Source organism: Artemia sp. Qi Xiang Cuo, chromosome 2 (genome assembly GCF_049724085.1).
Source record: "Artemia sp. Qi Xiang Cuo chromosome 2, ASM4972408v1, whole genome shotgun sequence".
NCBI lineage: Eukaryota > Metazoa > Arthropoda > Branchiopoda > Anostraca > Artemiidae > Artemia > Artemia sp. Qi Xiang Cuo.
The window spans coordinates 8,643,033-8,662,013 of record NC_142795.1 but is presented as its reverse complement, the minus strand read 5'-3'; the positions used below and the strand labels follow the sequence as shown (position 1 = coordinate 8,662,013).

Here is an 18,981-nt window from a genome sequence, read left to right as displayed (position 1 = left end):
CTTCTTTTTTTTTTAGAAAAAAATTGACACGAAAAGAAAAAGAAACTAGTTTTGCGTCGACCTAGAATGAGGAACTTTGGATATATTGTTCAGCTTTTTTTTCTCTACAATATGGTATAAAAATTATTTGTGTTGCAATTTGTTTGGGATTGACACATATTTTTGGCTAGTTTGCCTGTACTATAAGTATTTGGGAGAATTCAAATTTTAAAGAATGAGACCTCCATTTCCAGTGATGCAGTTTTTTTGTAGTAGCACGCGCCAAACTTAGAAAAAAAGAAACGTAGGTGAAAAATTGGCAAAGAAGCTGAAAACGCTGAAAAAAGCAGAACAGCTGAAACGCAAAAAAAAACTAAACGAAAAGCTGAAAAGCACTAAATAGCTTAAGATGTGTAACTTTCCAATTTATAAAAAAAAGAACCGTTGGTGAAAATCAGCAAAATAGCTGAAAACGCTGAAAAAGCTGAAAAAGGTTTTAACCCTCAATCTAGCTCTTAACGTTAAAGCGAACTTGGTAAAATCATTTATGCCAATTTTTGAAAATGTAGGCTATTTTGTTTGTTTCTTTAATGAAGAAACCAAAAAAGATATTTTCTCAATATGTCTAAGGGAGGATTTCTCTTTTTCTTATCTTTTAAATGGAAATACCAAGAAAGGTATTTTCTAACATTCAGGAGGGCGATTGCTCTTTCCCCCTAACTTGGCGCTCCTGGGCTGGATTGGTATTTGAAGCATTTTCACAGACACACTGGATTGCAATATCATAATCGCGGATTTTAATTTTGTCGTTACACTGGTACTTAAGATTATGAAAATTTTGTTTGCTTCAAAATCAAAAGTTGTGAATTTGGGCAAGTCTTAGGTCGCGTTTATGTATTTTACTATTCCACTGTTTGCAATTTGATAATGAAGTTTTATTAGCCTGTTTTATAAACTACTTTATTCCACTGATAATTCTGAATCTTGTTCGCAAAATTTGGTTAGTTCAGTGTGGAAAACACCCATGGGTAATTAGAGATAATTGTTTGAAAAAAATGTCCTTGTGCGAGAGTTGAACCCAAGATCCTCAAGTCATCAGTCGGGCCTACTAACCCTTGATCAATAGGCACACCTAACAATAGTTTCATAGCTTTGTAGTGTAAACTTTACCGTTCCATATAAATCATTTTCTGTAAATTTATTTCTTCATCGTACAAAATATATTCGGTGTTTAATTATCATTTCAAATTATTGGACTTATATCCGAAGGTATATTTTTTCTTATGACATTCTTGTAAAATGAGAAGTTGGAACTATAAAATGTGGTTAGGTCTAAGTGACGCAAAAGATTTGTTAGATTATTTGGTTGGTTATGAAGCTGGTACCGTTGGAAATGAAAAAGCCATCTTAATTGTTAAATAAGGTTCTTCTCTTCGTATTGGCAAAAGTCAACCATTTTCATTTATAAAAAAAAAGCTGTTTTGAGTTTGAGCCTGCTCGACTCAAAACAGCACAAGGATTGAATTAAAAAAGGAGCTGCAGGCCGCAAAATCAAATAGGGAAAAATGGTGGGCCCTTTCTTTATTTGCCTTGGCTCCTAGGTTCAAGCTAGCCTTGGCCTGCTCAACACAAACCTCAAGGATTATGTCGAAAAGGGGGCAGAAATGCCGTAAGGACAAATGGGAAAAAGTCGTCGGCGCTTTCTTTATTTGTCTTGATTCACTCCAATGAAAATACCATAAATATTTTTTTTATATATTTACTAAGTTAGATTCGTAGAAATTTAAACGTCTAGTAAGTAATTTATAATTTACATCAGTCGCAATATCGTTCGTCCTCAGCAAATTCTTCGTAGTGTAAGTTCTAGTGGGCTACATACGCCCCTTTGCCGTATGTTGAGCATTTCCTGAACTATTAAATATAAGTAAGTGTTAATAGTCCATAGTATATTAGATTAAGCCGTGGCTTGTAGGGCATGTGCGACACTTGGTCTTTATTATATGACTAATGTTGTAAAAATACGACAAAAATAAACTGACCCTTATCCTTTATTTTTAATCTGTTGTTTATGGAGTGTGGACTGATAAGGAATCACAGTTGTCAGTTTTTCTTCGATTACACAAGCCCAAAACAGCGAAAATCATAGCTGAGTTGTTTATCTAGCCAGGAGTAGACTTTTTAATGCTAGCCTTGAGATAATATGCTCAGTAATTTAGGATGTAAAACGTAAAAAGGGTTCCTTAGTTTTGAACATAAGTCTGTCCCTTTAATGGGTGTTTCCAAATGGCTTGAATTCCTTATTCTTTGTTTCCTTTAATTTGAAAGATATGTATATCTCTGCTGGTTTTGATCGGATGTCTTAAGCTTAAATTACTATTTCACTTTATTTCAAAGCAATACCGGCCCCAAAATCAGCCTTGATATTGAGTTGGGCAGCGACCTCTAGACGAAAAACTCCTCCCAACCTGAAGCCAATGCGTCGGAATCTGGAGAAATAGGATTAAAAAATCACTAGCACCCCTGATAACGCCGTTGCCAGTAGACAAAAAAATGCTCAATTCAGATTGTTCATGAATTTTATATAAATTTATTTATCATAATTTTGATTTGAATGAGTATAAATTAATTTGTATACCGCCTCATATTTTAAAACTAAGCATATTCTATTGTTGCTAAACTGTATTTTAGTGGTTGTAAAACAGTATGGACTAGATTACTACATCGAGCATTGCCTAGTCAAAAATTTTACAAAAATGAACTCTTGTGCCCTTTTGGAAAAAGAACTTTATTATTTAACTTCCGACTATCGTCCCATGTTTTACATTTTGATAATCAGAAAAGGCCTACACCCCTTTTTTTCTTTTCATCGGTCTCTCCTCTTCCTAGATTGCAGCTATATTTGGCTGCAATTAAGAAATTAGTTTTCTTTTCCTTAACGAAAGCTGTTTGAATGACTTGCCGTGTCATTTTACTCTCTAGATGCTAAAATGACTGAATATCTAACATTTTTGTTAATATGTGGCAATCCGTGCTTTTTCGCGCTATATTACGCAACAACCCTCCAAGGGATTAACATCTTGATAGCTTATTTTTTAATATGTAAGCATGAAGACACTACTTTACTTAAAGCTCTTGCTCTGCAGCGTCATCAGCGTAGAGGGAACCAGACGTCAGCGGTGGTAGTCGTCTTCAGAGGGGTCTGCCCTGGGTGACGGATGTAGAATCCTGGATTCGATGCTCCTGGTAGTTTGTTGACTGCGGACGATGTCCACCCATCTAGTGCGTGGTCTACCTCAGGGGTGAATCTAACTATTTGTAGTTGGATCAAAGTCGAAGATGAGTCAGGTGGATATCTGAGCGGTCAAGCGGAGTAGATGACCATACCAACGCAGCGAGGGAGACTTGTTTTGGTTCAAACAGGGATGGTAATATAAAGAACGGAAGGATCTCTTAGTTCCATACCTTGTCAAGCCACCTAACATGTTTGATTTCAAGGAGTTGATTTGCCTGGATAGCATCTACCTTCATCATCCACGTTTCAGTTGGGGATAAAGTCTCCGATGAGAACAGTATAACGCTAGCTACCTAGAAAGAGTAGAATCGTGCTTTCGTTAGGCGGCTTATCTGGGGTTTGTAAAATATTGTTCTCAGAAGAAAGCCGAAGGTGCCATTCGCCTTTGCCGCTACTATTATAATTAATTTGCTTTAGTCAGTTGAGACATTGGCATTGCTTCTTTTTTTTTAATTTAATTTCTCTAAGAAGAGTGATATCTGACAGTTTTTTTTTACATACATCTTGCTTTCAAAAGATAGATGTATTGAATTCGGTGTTTTAGCTAGAGTTGTGTGAGACGTGCAGGCTTTAAATCAGAAGCCCAATTTGGGCCAGGGAACTACTGCCTCCTCCCTAAGCTTATCAAAAATACTCATTCTTGGTATGTCCACACAGAAAATAGAAAAAACAATAAAGTTGCCCCCTAGATTTTGAAAGATGTATTTTGCCCCTCCCTAAAATTTTGTGACTTGGTGCCCTTGCTCTAAATGGCGGCTACTACTGTAGCTTGGAAAAAAGGGAATTATTTCATCTCATATGACTTATAATACAATCAAAACTGCAGCAGTCAAATCTGCTACAACTTGTTCCTATTTTTTTGTTTATATTTCTCTTGAGATGAAATTGAATTTAAAGGATAATTATCAGAGTCTTTCTGATCACACATGCGCACAGGGGAAAGGGTTCAGTTCTTTTTTTTTTATAAAAAAGAACTTAGCCTTGCGAGTTATTTAGCGTGACTTCGGGGAAAATTTTTCCTCGGGGTGCCATTGAATCCTTTTTGTTACTTTTTTTTGTACTATATGAAGGTACCTCCCATGGACGCTGGCAGATGCCCCATGGGCGCATTTGGCTCCCCCATGAAACAAGAAGATTATAACACATTCATATAAATAGGAGCACGAGAAATATTCCCATCTAAATTTTGGTAAAAGGAACCGCTCCTGATAGTACTCCCCCTTCTCCTCGAAAATTGTTCGTGGCACCCACAATGAGCCCCTTCCTCTTTAGATTTGTATCAATAAACGCATTAATGTAATCTGTAGTGTTACACAATTTTTTTTTTTTTTTGCAATGAAAAAGGAGATATCTTCCCATAGCGCATGAAGATTCATTTCTGCCTCTCAAATACCTTGTATCTATCTTAATCCTCTCTGGGAAACAAGAAAACAGTGAAAATGAATAGAAAAAAGGGAAGTGAAAAGTATTTCCATTTCAATCTTTGCAAAAACGAAACTCCTAACATTACTTGTCCACCCGTTCCGTGGGAAATGGCACTCATTATCATCCCCACATCTTCTCCTTTTAGGCCGGTATTGCATGTGTTGCACAAAAAAGAAAAGAAAACAAAAAGTCCGCAATAGGAGAGGATTTCTTACATCACTGCACCCATACTATAGGCGTATTACAAAAATATTCCCAGGAGTGAAGGGGATTCATTTTCCCCTCCCTCCTCTAAAAATCCTTTTACATCAATCTGAAGGCTCACAGAGCGGTGAAATTTTGGGCATAAAAATATGCTTTTTGAGGCTCCAGGCAAACTCCCTCTCACCACCTACACAAAGATCCATCCACCCTCTTCTATAATAGCTGGTGGGTTAGTATGTGCTAATTATTTATCAAACCTCAAGTTAAATTGTTAAAAAAAAAGTTTTCCAGCTGAAAGTAAGGAGTAACCTTAAAAATGAAAATTAACGGAAATTATTCCGTTTGTGAGGGCTCCCCTTTTCAATCCCACGCTCTTCACGTTAAATTTTTTTAGTACTTTAGAAAAGCTTCTTAGTCCAATTAAACGGCCCTTGTGTTTCAGGAGTCGTTCTTAAAGGATTGGGACAAAAGTCAAACATCAGGGTAAAGAGCGAGGTATTGAGGAAGGGGTGGTTTCCCTGACAAGGCCGTATCCCCCCCTCCGAAATGTTCGTTTGACTCATAAAAACATAACGAAAATGGATATAAATAATTGTTTATGCGTTTTTGAGTGTTCTTTGTGTACCCCCCCCCCCAAAAAAAAAATACTGGATACGGCCCTGCCCCCTGATATATGAAATATTTTCTGTTCGCTTTAAGTTTGTCTATTTTTTTCTAATTTCTGATTGTTTTTCTAATAATGCAGGGAAATCCGCCTCCCCTCATGGAAAATCCCCCCAACAAAAAATTTCTCCCGTGTCAAATCCCCGCCCCTGGAAAACTCCCCTGGGATAATTCCATCTTTGCTTAAAATTCCTCCTGAAAATTTCTTTCAGACCAACTGAGAAGTAAAATTCTTCTCAGCCTACTTTCACCTGAAAAAAACTTGATTTTTATTTAATGAAGAAAGACTTGATTTTTATTTAATTTCTGATCGTTTTTCAAATCATGCCGGGACCCCCCCCCCCCGCCTCCTTAGACACTTTTCCCGGAAATCCCCCCATGGATAGTTTCTCCCGCGGAAATTTTCCCAGAAATCCCCTCCCGTGGAAAATTCTCCCACGGAAATCACCCCCTTCCCTGCGGAAAAATCCCCCGGATAATTCCAACACCGCTGAAGATTTTCCCTCGACATTTCCCCCCGAGTATCTCTACATGTAAAATTGAGTCACCAAAGAGAAATTAAGACAAATTAAAAGAATTTCGTATATGAATCCTGGCAAATTCCCTCCTTTTAAAATTTTCCTGGGAAGTTCACCCCCAGAAACTTCCTTACCCAGGGAAAATTCTCCCTGCAGAAAATTCTTCTCCCCCCTGGCGAAATTCCCCTTTTTCCCATGCATCCGTGATTATTTATCTCCGAAAATAAATGAACAATATCGTATGCACGTGTTAACCGTGTTAACACGGTTTGAAACCTCTGAAATGGTGAATTTGATAGTGTAATTTTCATGAAGATCATTCATCCTTTAAGTGTGTTTTGTCTCCTTCTCGAAAATGGAACGTTTTCGTCATCAAAACTCCTATTTTAGAGTTTCGGTTTGTATTATAAGGATTTGCAAATGAACTTGCAGTTCATTGCCAAGAACTGTTTGATTAATTCTTCTTTTTTTAATTTTTTTTTGCAAATTCTCATTTTAACCTGTGTTTTGAAGAACAAAACAAGAACGTCAGATAAAAATCAAACATTCTAGTAAAATATAAACAGGGCCGGATTTTTGACGCCCCTAGGCCCAAACAATTTTTTTTCGAGGAGACAGAGAAATTAATGGGGAAATCCCCGAAAATCTGGGGATAGTGGAAGCCCTGAACGGAAGGCAACTAATGAGTGATGATCCAAAAGTAATGTAAGAGATAGGTGATACCAAGCTCTCAGCTGCCATTCTTGGGAGACACCTGACAGTTTATAATCGGCAACGGAATTCCTCTGTTGTTTTAAAATCACTTTTCTGTAAATAGGCAGTGCAGCAGCAAAGTGCACCTGGCACTTTGACAATAAATCACATCAGTCCAGCTTTTGTTAATAAAAAAATCGCTCGGGTTTTTTTTCGCCCCTTGGCATTGTTCGCCCCTGGGCCCGGGCCTATGCGTAAATCCTGGCCTTAATATAAACAAAATTTACTTGGATTATTTCTTTTCTCGTAAAATTGATTTCTTTGCTGAAGTACTTCCAAATATAAGCATGTGCTTTGATATAAATTTTCTGAATTATATCTTAAACAAATCATTACATACTTTTTCTTGAGGTCATCCTCGATTTCAGCTAGAAATTTAAATTTGTAGAAAAGTCTGTTTGTTCAATAAGTGCCAAAAATGTATGCTCAGGTAGGGAATCTTGTTAATTCAAACCGATGACATAATAATTTGAATTACTAATCTTAAATTTCAATGATAAAATAGGCTAGAAATAGCTAAGCTGTGAGGTAATGGCTGAGATAAAACCTCATTTTCCTTTAACATGCTTGTTGGCGAAACGTTTCAGTTCATCCAATGTTTTGACTTGTGTAAAAACCACGAACGGGATTTTGAATGAATATTGTTAAAAGAAGAAAGGTTATGTGTCCACCTCTTTTCATCAAGAGAGATAATTCACAGGTAATTTTTTTTCTCAATTTACTGAAGAATTTAGATTGAAAACAGTTATTTGTACGAAAGGAGCCTAATTGGATTTTGGAAAGTTGGATTTGATAGTTTCCGAAGAGGCCTAAGCAAGATTATTATCTGCATTAAAACTGATTTTTTCTACGAGCCAACTTGATTCAGTATCTTAGGCCTGGATAAGGAGTTTTTAGGCCCCAATCAATTATGACAGGCAATCAGTTCGTAATAACGAACTGTAAGTAAGGAGCGAGTCAGGCCAGTAGTAACAGGAACTCTTAAAAAAAGAATTGCGATAATAAATAAAACACCAAAAGAATTGAATTTTTCAGGTGATTCAAAATATATAAAATTCATCAAGTTTAATGTTACCCTTCAAAGCTACGAGCCTTGAGGATATTTGCCTGATTTTCGAAAAAAAGGGAAACAACCATAAAAGTCGAGGGATTTTCGTGAAGATCAGACCCTCAGGTTTAGCATATCATGGTACCCTATTACAGGGGTTTGAATCTCCTATCTAAAAAATATATAATTTTGTATTCTTGGCTAGAAAACAGATCACGGATGCGTATTTATGGTTTTTTTTTGTTTTTTTTTGCAGGGGTGGTCGCATCGAACTAATGTCCCTTGAACATCCGGAGAGGGCTCATTCAAACGGAAATAGAAATTTCAAATGTGCTTTTTAATTCACAAAAAAGATTGTGGTGCAACTAGTCCCGCCTCCCATACCCCTTTTTCCCAAAGACACCCGGTTAAAATGTTGAAATAGCCATTTTGTTCAACATAGTTAAAAGGTCCAATAACTATGCCTCTGGGAATGACACAACCCCCTACAGTGCCTGGGGAAAGGACTGTAAGCTAAAAAATTTGACCATTGCTTATATATAGTATTTGTTATTGGGAAATATTCAAGTATTTTCAGTTTGGCGGGGGAAATTCTCCTCGGAGAGAATTTTCCATGAGGGTGAAAGTTTCCGGGTGGAATTTTCCAGCGGAAATTTTACACGGGTGAATTTGCCAGAATTCATTTTCAGAATTCTTTTTATTTGCTTTACTTTCTCTTTGCCGACTCAATGTGACATATGCAGAGAAATTTTCTGCGGGTAGGGAATTGTCTGGGGGTACTTGTCTGCGGGGACGGGTGTTTTCCGCGGAAGAAATTCCCCATGGGGTAATTTTATACAGGAGTAACTTTCCATGGAGGAGGGTATTTCCGGGGAAAATTTTCCACGGAGGGGGAAAGGATTTCTGGCATGATTTGAAAACAATCAAAAATTAAATAGAATAATTTTTTTTAATGAAAGGAAGGAGAATCCTCAAGGGATAATTGTCTGCAGGAAATTGTCCAGGGTAATTTTTAGCGAGGATGGAATTTTTCGGGGGGATTTTACGCGGGAGGACTTTTTGTGGTGGAATTTTCTACAGAGGGGGAATTGGATTTCCCAGCTTTATTTGAAAGAAAGCAAAATTAGTCTGATTTTGTCAAGTGTACACATTGACCTGATAAGCTGCATGCCCGAGGATATTTTCCAGATCTTAGACCAAAAGAGAAAGCATCTCCAGTAAGGGGAGTGACCCTGATGAAAGCTACACATTCAAATTCTACATATCCGAGAACCCTATTCTAGAGGTTTCAAGCCCATATCTACAAAGACATAATTGTTATACATTTTTGAGAAGGATAGTCATGGAATTATGTTTTTTTCCTATTCCGCGGAGTATCATATCAAACCTGTGGTCCTGGAATATCGGGAGATGATTCATTTAAGTGAAAATTCAAAGTTTTAGTGCCATTTTCAAGCAACAAAAGAGATTTTGCCCCAACAATATTGTGTTTTCTCCCATTATTTGCTGTAAATTGCAATCACGTGAAAATTCCGAGATCGCAAATTAATTTCAAAATTGTTGAAAAGCTGTATTCCCATAGAGGCAGCCAGAGGCTAGGGCAATCTGCAAAGCTTGACCTAATCTATCCAAACTTGTTTGTGTTAACTTATGCGTATGATATTCTACAGGGATTACAGAAAAGCTTTCAGCGACACCTATAATTCGAATATGTAACGACTTTTACTCTTGATTATGCTAGAAATAATATACGTCGCGGTATCCACTAAGTCTTACAGGTCCTATTTAAGAAACCAAACATTAATAAGACTAAGGAAATATTTGTTTTTGAAAAAAAGAAATAGCCAACTTCCCAGTTTCAGAGGCCAGTTTCAGAAGCGTGGAGCATTAAAATGCATCAAGTCTAGTAAAGGTAGCTTTTATGATCCAACCTCATGAAGTTAACTTTTTAAAAATGAAGCTGTGCAAAGGAAGCAGTCCCATGTTTGGGGTAAATTTCTTTGTGTAATAAAATTGTCTTACTGTGTTTAAAGTAGTTCTTGTTTTTGCTGTCTAGCATATACTTTTTAGGTGGACAATTACTTTCTAATATACGTTCTTTAATGTCTTCACTAATTTTGTATTCTAATGTACACTGTCTAATTTACATTTCGAATCTAAAATTGGAGCCATCATTTACCATTTTTTTTATTTGAGCATAGGATTATGATGCTATGGTTCAATTGGTTAGTGACCTGAAGACTCTTCCAAATTCTTCCAAATACATTGCCACGTCAGCAATACGACACTTGTATGCCTTTGCATTAAACAGGTAACATGAATTTCTTTAATGCTCTGCAAGTAATCTATTCTTTTTATTACACCTCTATTTTTGATATATTACTATATTTCTCGTGCATAAAAGCTAAAAAGGTCAACAATAATCCAGCAAGATTGCTGCCTGGTGAAAAAAATCACTAAATTTTAGTGATTTTTAGTGATTTTCATCAATAATGTAGTGATTCATGTGCTGATTTAGTTATTTTTCTGTTTAGGCAATATAAAAATCACTAGATATAGTGATAAATTACCAGGGGATGGCAACTCTGCAGTGCAGTAGCACGTACCAAAGAGCAATGTAAAATTGGGTATTCTACTCAAGTGTTTCAAGTCGGTCAGCACATTTATAGAAGTACAAACATCAATACCCGAACGAGTTTCGAGAAGAGACAAAGATTTAAAAAAACGAAAGTTTGACGTTGTGGTAACAAGAATTCGAGGGCCGAAGGCCTGAACTACCCACCTTAGTGAATAACGTGAAGAACACAGTACGAATATATTAGCAGTAGCGAAAAGTCCTATACTCTTCATTAAAGATTTTCGGCACACATCAGTCTAGGCCTCTCTTCATGACTCCGCCTTCGTGCACGCGCGGTGACAAATGTTTAGTGCATTACGACGGGCTTATGGGAAACATGAACTGAAAGTATTGCTGTGACATAGATGGATTTTCCGTTTCCGAGCGCTTTGATCTGTGTCATTTCGGAAGAAACGTTTGCTACTGTTATGTATCTATACTGTCGTGAAGAAAGAGAAGTGATGTTAGGTTATATTTCTGAAGGGTGAAGGCCTGAACCAGTCTTTGGTAAGGGCCAAAAGGCCCGAACGAGTGCAGGGTGGTGACAAAACTAAGCTGGTCTGTAATTATGAAAAATCAAATGTGTGTGTGTTTATATCGTGTGTACAGTTTTTATTTTAGACTTATTATTGAAGTAGAAGGTGGACTAGGGTATAAAAATACGAAAAATATGAATTAAACTAAGAAAAAAACATTTGGAAAGAAGCGTCTTAAGTAAGGAAGGCCTGAGGGAGCGGAATGAGGCAGCAAACCCCTTGGGAAAAGACTCCTTTTCTCTTTCTCCAAAATTTCCAAATATTTCTAGCCTTTCTTTTATATTAATTAAAACAAAACTTTCCGAAAGATAAGTTTTTCAAAGAAAAGTAACTGCCATTTCAAACTTCAGCTCAGCAGATACAAATACCTGTTGAAATTCAAACTCAAAACGACCAGCAATTACTATTAAAGAATAAATGAAACCCAAAACGAACGGAAATTAAATAAACAATCATAGGAAAAAACTACAACAAGTAATGATATAAATGAATAAATAGATCTTAAAGTGATTAATGCTTAGATTGAATATGAAAATCAAGCTTAAAAGGAAAAAAGCATTTTGCTATTGAAGCATAAATGAAAGTTAAAACTAACAGAAATTAAATAAACAATCAATGCAAACAAACATCAATTTTTTCAATTTTTCAATTTATTGAAATAAAAAAAGATGAAACATAACACCAATAATAATAAGGATCCTGGAAACGAACTTGTTGAGGACCATAACAACAAAAAATTGAAAATTAACAAGAGAGAAAAAAAAAGAAAAACAGAAAAAAAAGAAAAAACACGGGTAAATTAAAGCAAATTGATTAAAAATTTAGATATTTATAATATCAAAGTTTAGTAACATTGTTATACAGCGTGCAGATACTTGTGGATAGTTCGATACTGGAGGGTATCATATTCCATTGAAGTATAGATTTATAAATGGGAGATCGCTTGGCGGAGCAAGAGACACACTAGGGGACGAAAAAGGAACAGTTGGATGAACGGAGACATAGGCCTTCAGAATTATTGCAATTAAAATAAGATAATAATTGGGGAGGAAGGATTTTAAAGTAAGCGGAGTATGCAAGGGATAAATTTAATTTTTTAATGATTTGTTCAAAAGGGATAATACCAAAATCCGAGAACAAGTCCTGGGTGGCATATAGTCGGGGCAGCCGAAAAACTGCTTTGACGGCACGATTTTGGGCAGATTTTAATTTATTGGTAACTGAAGAATAAGTGTTGCCCCAAACAGAACCGCAGTATGATATATATGGGTAAATAAAAGAGTAATAAAGGGTGACAAGGATATCAGGAGGAAGAAAATTAATTCACACGATTAATCATACTTATACCTGTCGCAAGATTATGGCTCTGATGTAGGAAACATGCGCTTCAAATGATAGGGAGGAGTCTATGTGGACACCAAGAAACTTCGCAACTTCGACCTGCGGGAGGAGATTGGTGGAATATTTTAGGCCAAGTGCTTGCTGAGCTTCATTTTTTTGTAAGGGATTCGAAATAACACAACCTGACTTTTCTTGCTGTTAATGGTCATGCAGTTAACGAGAGACCATTCCTGTACTCTATTCAGAAGGATTTGAGCAGAGGTGACGACGGATGGTAAATTAGGGCCGGTGATGAAAAAGTTGTTATCGTCAGCAAAAAGTACTGGATGCACTGATGGACCCAGGCCTGCAACCAAATCATTAACATAAAGGAGGAAAAGTATTGGACCAAGAACAGAGCCCTGCGGGACGCCCCTCCGGAGAGGTAGGGGATGCAAAGTCATGCCATCTAGACTCACACTCTATAATCTACCAGAGCGATAAGAGCGGAACAATGGGAAAGGAATTACACGAATCCCTATGTTCTAGAGTTTATTTAATAAAACACTGTGATCAACCATGCCAAAGGCCTTATAAAAATCCAGAAATAAGCCAATTTCAGTATTTTTAAGGTCAAGTTGGGAACGGATAAACTGTGTGGCGTCGATTAGTGCATGAGTAGTTGAAAATCTGGAACGGAAGCCATATTTATGAGAAGAAATCAACGAATCTGAAGGATTAATCCCAAATAAAAAGGGAGAAAGACGTCGGAAGATAATTCTCTTGAGCACTTTGGATATAACTGGGAGAAGTGAGATTGGACGATAATTACTTATCTCAGACGGATCGCCTTTTTTATGAATCGAGATAACAATTGCTGATTTAAATATTTCTGGGAAGACTCCATTGATCATAGACAGGTTTGCTATATGCACAATGGCTTCACAAACATAGGAAGATACAGTTCTAAGAAGCTTATTACTTATCCCAAGGAAGTCAGGTGTACTACTATTAGAGAGAGATTCGATAACTTGAAGCACCTCATTACTATCAGTTGGAGAGAAAAATATGGATCTGGGATTCTTGATAGGGTGTACTGACTCGGAGGGGGAACAGGAGTTAGCATTTGGAATATTGGTGAAATAATTATTAAAAACATCCGGTACTGAAATTGGGTCAATTAATCTGCCACTGATGTCCTTAAGGTTAATAGGTATAGATCTTGAATTTCTTTTTTTTGAAAAAATTTCATTTATTGTTGACCAAATTTTTTGCAAGTTCCCTTTGCAGTGAGTGATTTTTGAATAATAATAATTTTTTTGCTTCACGGATGAGTTTGGTATATAATTTTTTGTATTTTTTTATAATTAGTTAGGTCAATAACGCTATTGGTTTTGCAAGCTAACTTATATAGGTCATTTTTACAGTATGAAGAGATTATCAGGCTATTGGACATCCAAGGGTGTATATTGGTAGTTTTTCGGTTTGATTTACAGACTGGAAAGGTTGAACTGATAAGATCACTCAGTCCCTGTGTAAAACCATTTTCGACTGGATTAATATCCGGAAAATCCAAAACACTGTACCACTCAAAGGATTCCGAAAGATTCATGAACCGGTTCTTACTCACAGAATTATATGTTTTATTAGACGTAGGGGTATTAGTTCTAGGGTGTTTAGAAGTTGGTTAGAAGGATAGGGAGAGATAGATTGGAAAGTGGTCTGACAGGTCAAAGAATATTATTTTGGAGGACAGGTGGTTTTCTAGGGACGTGGATACAAAAATGTTATCAATTACAGTAGCGGTAGACCTCATAGGATCAACTCTAGTAGGAAAAAAGATTGTTGGCAGAAGACCACTTGAGGTAAACGTTTCAAAGAAGGTATCGCAATCATTATTATTACTAATATTTAGTAAATTACATTTGAAGTCCCCAAAAACAATTGCCTTCCTTTGTGGTAAATTAATAAAACTAGAAAAGTCATCAAAAAGATTACAAAAGAAAGGTGTCGGAAATGAGGGTGGTTTATAAAACAATGAAAAAATAAAAGAATTGTCGTCAACATGTATATCAACAATTGTTGAATAAATGCATCTATTATTTATAGGTTGCGAGAATAAGGATTCACAGTGTAATAGCCTGGTGAATTTTAGACTTGACCGGATGGAAAGAGAAATGCCACCAGAGGACTTGGTTAATTTTCTTTCAATATGAATAGCTTGAAAGCTAGGGAGGAAAAATTCATTAGTATCATCAATTTCTGAAAACCACGTCTCCGTTATTCCAATTACGTCGAAAGGGCAGTAACCGTTAATTAAAATTAAATCTTTAAAATTAGTCTACTTATCTCTTATGCTTCTGATGTTAAAGTAGATTATATTAAGCAGATTAAAGTAGATTAAATTATATTTGGTCTCTTCCATTAGCTTAGGTTTTACATTTTTATAAAAATCAAAAGTGTCGAGATATTCACAGTTAATATGGATTAAGGGGCTATCAGGGCTAGCTAAGGGGTTGTTGCGCAAATTATTTTGGGTCATCGTAATAGTTAAAAACAACATTATTGCACAGTGATAATTTCGTGAGAAACGTAAAATCTTGCATAGTATACATTTAAATATCCATTGTGGTCAAAGTTTCATCATTTGCTTGATTTGAATATTGAAATTCCTCTTGAGCCGACGAATTATCATTGGTGGTAATTTTGGACTTGCATGGAAAGTTTGCCGTTTTTTTCTTAGATTTCTTGCCTTTGACTAGGCCAGTGGCACCGATTTGATTTGCAGTTGAGTCAACAGGCTTCACTAGCTTCAATGTGGACTAGCAATCTATATCCTTTTTGATGCAAGATAGTCGAGCTTTAGCTGTTTGCAAGATATCATCACCTAGGAGTTTGGTGATAGCTTTCTTCTTGAGAATATTTTTGGTTTCCTCTGGTTCATTACCAACCTCAATTAAGTGACTGACTGTGAGATAAGTTGCAAGTCTTTGCCATTCTTGGCAACTTTTGGATGAATCTTTTGGGGGGCAGGATGTTGAAGGAAACTTAGGTAAGGGATAGGGGGACTGACTAATACCTTGAGTATGAACATTGTTTGCCTCTTTAGGAAATGATACTGTATTTGCATCTTCTACAACAACTGTTGCTTGGCTACTACTGGGCCGATGGGGTGTGGGTTGCCGAGAGATTCTTGCAGCTACAACTGAGTAGGGTAGGTTCATTTTATCCGATGTTCTAAGGATTACGACTCGCTTTTGGTGAGCCGGGCAAGATTGTTTTTGGAGGGCTGTGTGTCCCTTACGGTTACAATTTCTGCAGAAAGAGTCTGACTCAGGGCATTCACTAATTGCGTGGCCTGTTTTCCCGCACTTAAGGCAAGACGGATGGGACTGTTTGCAGTGTTTTTAGCTGTGGCCGTGGGCCAGACAAGTAGATTTCTATAGGGGCTTAGGCTTATTAATCACATAAAAAAAGGGACAGCCAGAGCACGTAAGTGTTACTGCGTATCTCAGCTGTTATTGAACAAATTTTTATACTGTGTTTGTTAAGGACTCAGTCGTTTCTAGATCCGCGTAGGCGGTCATTGAATAGAGTTATGACAAGACATGAAAACTAGCTTATTTAGGTTTGTATTTCCGTAAATTTTAAACTGGTAACATCACAATACAGAACATACTTGTGTAACTTTTCCACTTTTTTTTTTGTGGCTAAAATTTTCGAGCCATCAAGGATTATTTCTTTGGATTTTGACAGGACATGGTCTGCCGCCTGAGAAGACGTAAAGTAAATATCAATAGACTCGTCCTGCTTGAAAACAAGTTCAAAATTTACCTTGGCGATCAGAAAAACAGCTTTCCTAATTTGCATTATTCGATCTTTTGAAAAGGGTTGGCCATTGATTTTCTTGATTGAAACAGTATAATAATTAGGGTAATTTGTACTACTAATTTCTGGGACACTTGAAGGGAGGGGTTGCACTATCACTGGCGAACGAGTTTCATCCTTTTTCCTCTTTTTGCCAGGCGTCTCACCTCTTTCATTAGAGTTAGTTGTTGCTAATGCCTGAATTCATGACAAGTGGCTAACTGTTTTCGACCGCGTAGTTGGGGGGGGGGGGAGTTCTAGAAAGAGTTTTAGAAGTAGGTAGGAAGGGCGACTGGCCAAGGGTTTCAGTGGGAGTGTCCTTCTCGGGTGGTAGCCTTGGGGGCTGCTTTTTTCCCGACATTTATTCTGACTAGACACTACAGATTCACAAACTATTAATCAGTCTTAATTAAAGGTTACTTGACCAAAATTAAATATTCAGTTATAGAACTAAATTATTCACTATGATAAATAATAACTCACTTTGTGTGAAGTGAACAATCCCTCACAATTAAAACCACAAGTTAATTGCGCAATCTAACACAGTACAGTACTAAGATAATCCGATAAGGTTCATAAGTTAGTTCCTTTTAGTTCAGATACTAAACTCATACTGTGAACATACAATAGATATTAGTGTAAATGAATAAATAAATCTTAAAACGAGTGAAACTTAAATTGAATATGCAAATCAAGCTTGAAACGAAAAGCGAAAACTACAGACAAGAGTCTAAGTTTTGCCTCCTTCTCTCACTGTACACGTCTAAAACCTGCACCATCTTTGGCGCTTTACTGAAAGCCAATGAAACTACAAATATTGTCTTTTGTACTTAATATTGAATGTAAACGTTAAAATTATAGTAAAATTTTGAACTGATGAGCTTTCAGCAATTAATATCATTATACATCAAATATTCAGTTTAATTTATTAGTTCTTTCTAAAGTTGTTCAAGACGAATATAGTTCCACTACAAACAAGAGTTTGGATACTGCCCAAACTGTAAAGTCCTAAGTCCTTTCCTAACTGTAAATAAAAACCAAAAGCCTGCTGCGACATTTGCGCTTAACTGAAAACAAATTATCTTACAAATATTTTATTTTCCAGTTCTTACAGTTTAAATATGTAAAATTAACATTAACTTTGTATCTCGAGCTGAAGCGCAATAATGCAACACAAGACCAAGAAGAGCTTACGACACGGAAATGAAACAATTATATCACGAATTAGTTAATTTTGGCTATTAAACCTTAGCGGGAAAAATATTGACACTTTTTGTCACTAATTTAATGGCATCTATCTGTAAGTGAACTGGAAAGAGTGTTTTGATTTTTAGTTAAACCAGCTTTAGAATGACTGAGTAAAATAATATAATCAGCATTTGCAATAAAAGATACATCCCACCTCCTAGATGTAAGGGTTGTAGATAAAGATACTTCACCAAAAATGTACTAAAAATATGACGGAATCAAAGTTCACATTTTCTCAATCCGTGACCAAAAGCAATTGGATGAAAAAAAAATAAAAATAAATAAATAAAAAAAAATCAGAAATAGGTGCAAAAATTTTTATTCTAAGCTCTGAATCCCAAAATCTAAGAACTCAACCACGGAAAGGGAAATTCCGCCATTAATAAGAGCTGAAGGATTGAATGCATGTGAGGTATTTGTCATATCAATTAAAAGTTATATTACTTTTTTTATATCAACTAAAAGTGTTTAAAGTGGGGACTGTAAATCCAATAGATTTTGATTTATTAATTATAGTATCAAAGGCTGCACGCGCATGGTCGGAACCCATTCCTTTTTTTAAGCCTGCTTGATTAAGATCAATATCTAAATAATGAAAAGATGATTTATAAACAATTTAAAGAACTTGTCAATTATTGAACTTTTTGTTATCAGTCAGTAAGAATCGCAGAATCGGATTTCTAGTTTTGTAGTCTTTAAGCTAGTTTTGTAGACAGATTATATCTTGCGTAATCTGCGAAGCCAAAAATTTTGTTCGTTTTAAGTTTCAACTTCACTCTTTACTTCCGTAAGAAAAACAATGATTCTATATAATACGACACGGAAAAGGAGTATCCAAACATTTACTTTTCATATATAATATCATCCAATCCCTTATACATGCCGAGGGATCACCCACTTTCCGTGACCTGGTGTACATTTAGGGCACCATGCGTGCCGCAAAGCTTTGCCACATCTGGTGCGATTCTGCCTTGTATTGCATAGTTCCTGCAGTACTTAGCACAGTTCCGGCTCGCATAGCAAACGTTACTGGGTGTACGTCATTCCTGAAAGTTTGCGGCACTTTGATGTGCTATACTGTCTTTAAGGTACTAATATCAATATATGTATGCAGCTATATGTATAGCTGCAATATGTATGCAGCTATACAGTATAGTGTGCGGTACTGTGCCTTATCGCAGGATGATCAAACAAGTTGAAACATTTTATAGTCAATTTTTTCGAACTTATGGTTCAAAAACCCCATCAGTTACCAATATATTATATGCCATCCATATAATTACATATTATCAGCCAACAATAGAAAAAAATCTACAAGGTTCCTTACTGCTATTAAATAAAAAAAAACAAATTTTTGAACTGAAAGTAAGGAGCAATATTAAAACTTAAAACGAACGGAAATTATTACGTATATGATGGGGTTCATCCCCTCTTCAATACCTCGCTCTGTACGCTAAATTACGAATTTTGAGAATGACCCCTGAATCACATTTCTTTGAGAATGACCCCTG

General features: G+C 36.3%; 1 protein-coding gene across 2 annotated transcripts in view; it reads left to right on the top strand.

The window, feature by feature from the left end:
* The window catches only part of Ask1 (apoptotic signal-regulating kinase 1), a 154,242-nt gene that overhangs the window by 36,154 nt on the left and 99,107 nt on the right, over window positions 1-18,981 (top strand). For both annotated transcript variants that reach the window (XM_089098979.1, XM_089098971.1), the window contains exon 5: window positions 10,084-10,193. In XM_089098979.1, the coding sequence (XP_088955105.1) occupies window positions 10,084-10,193 (110 nt within the window). The remainder of the gene's footprint in view (window positions 1-10,083; window positions 10,194-18,981) is intronic.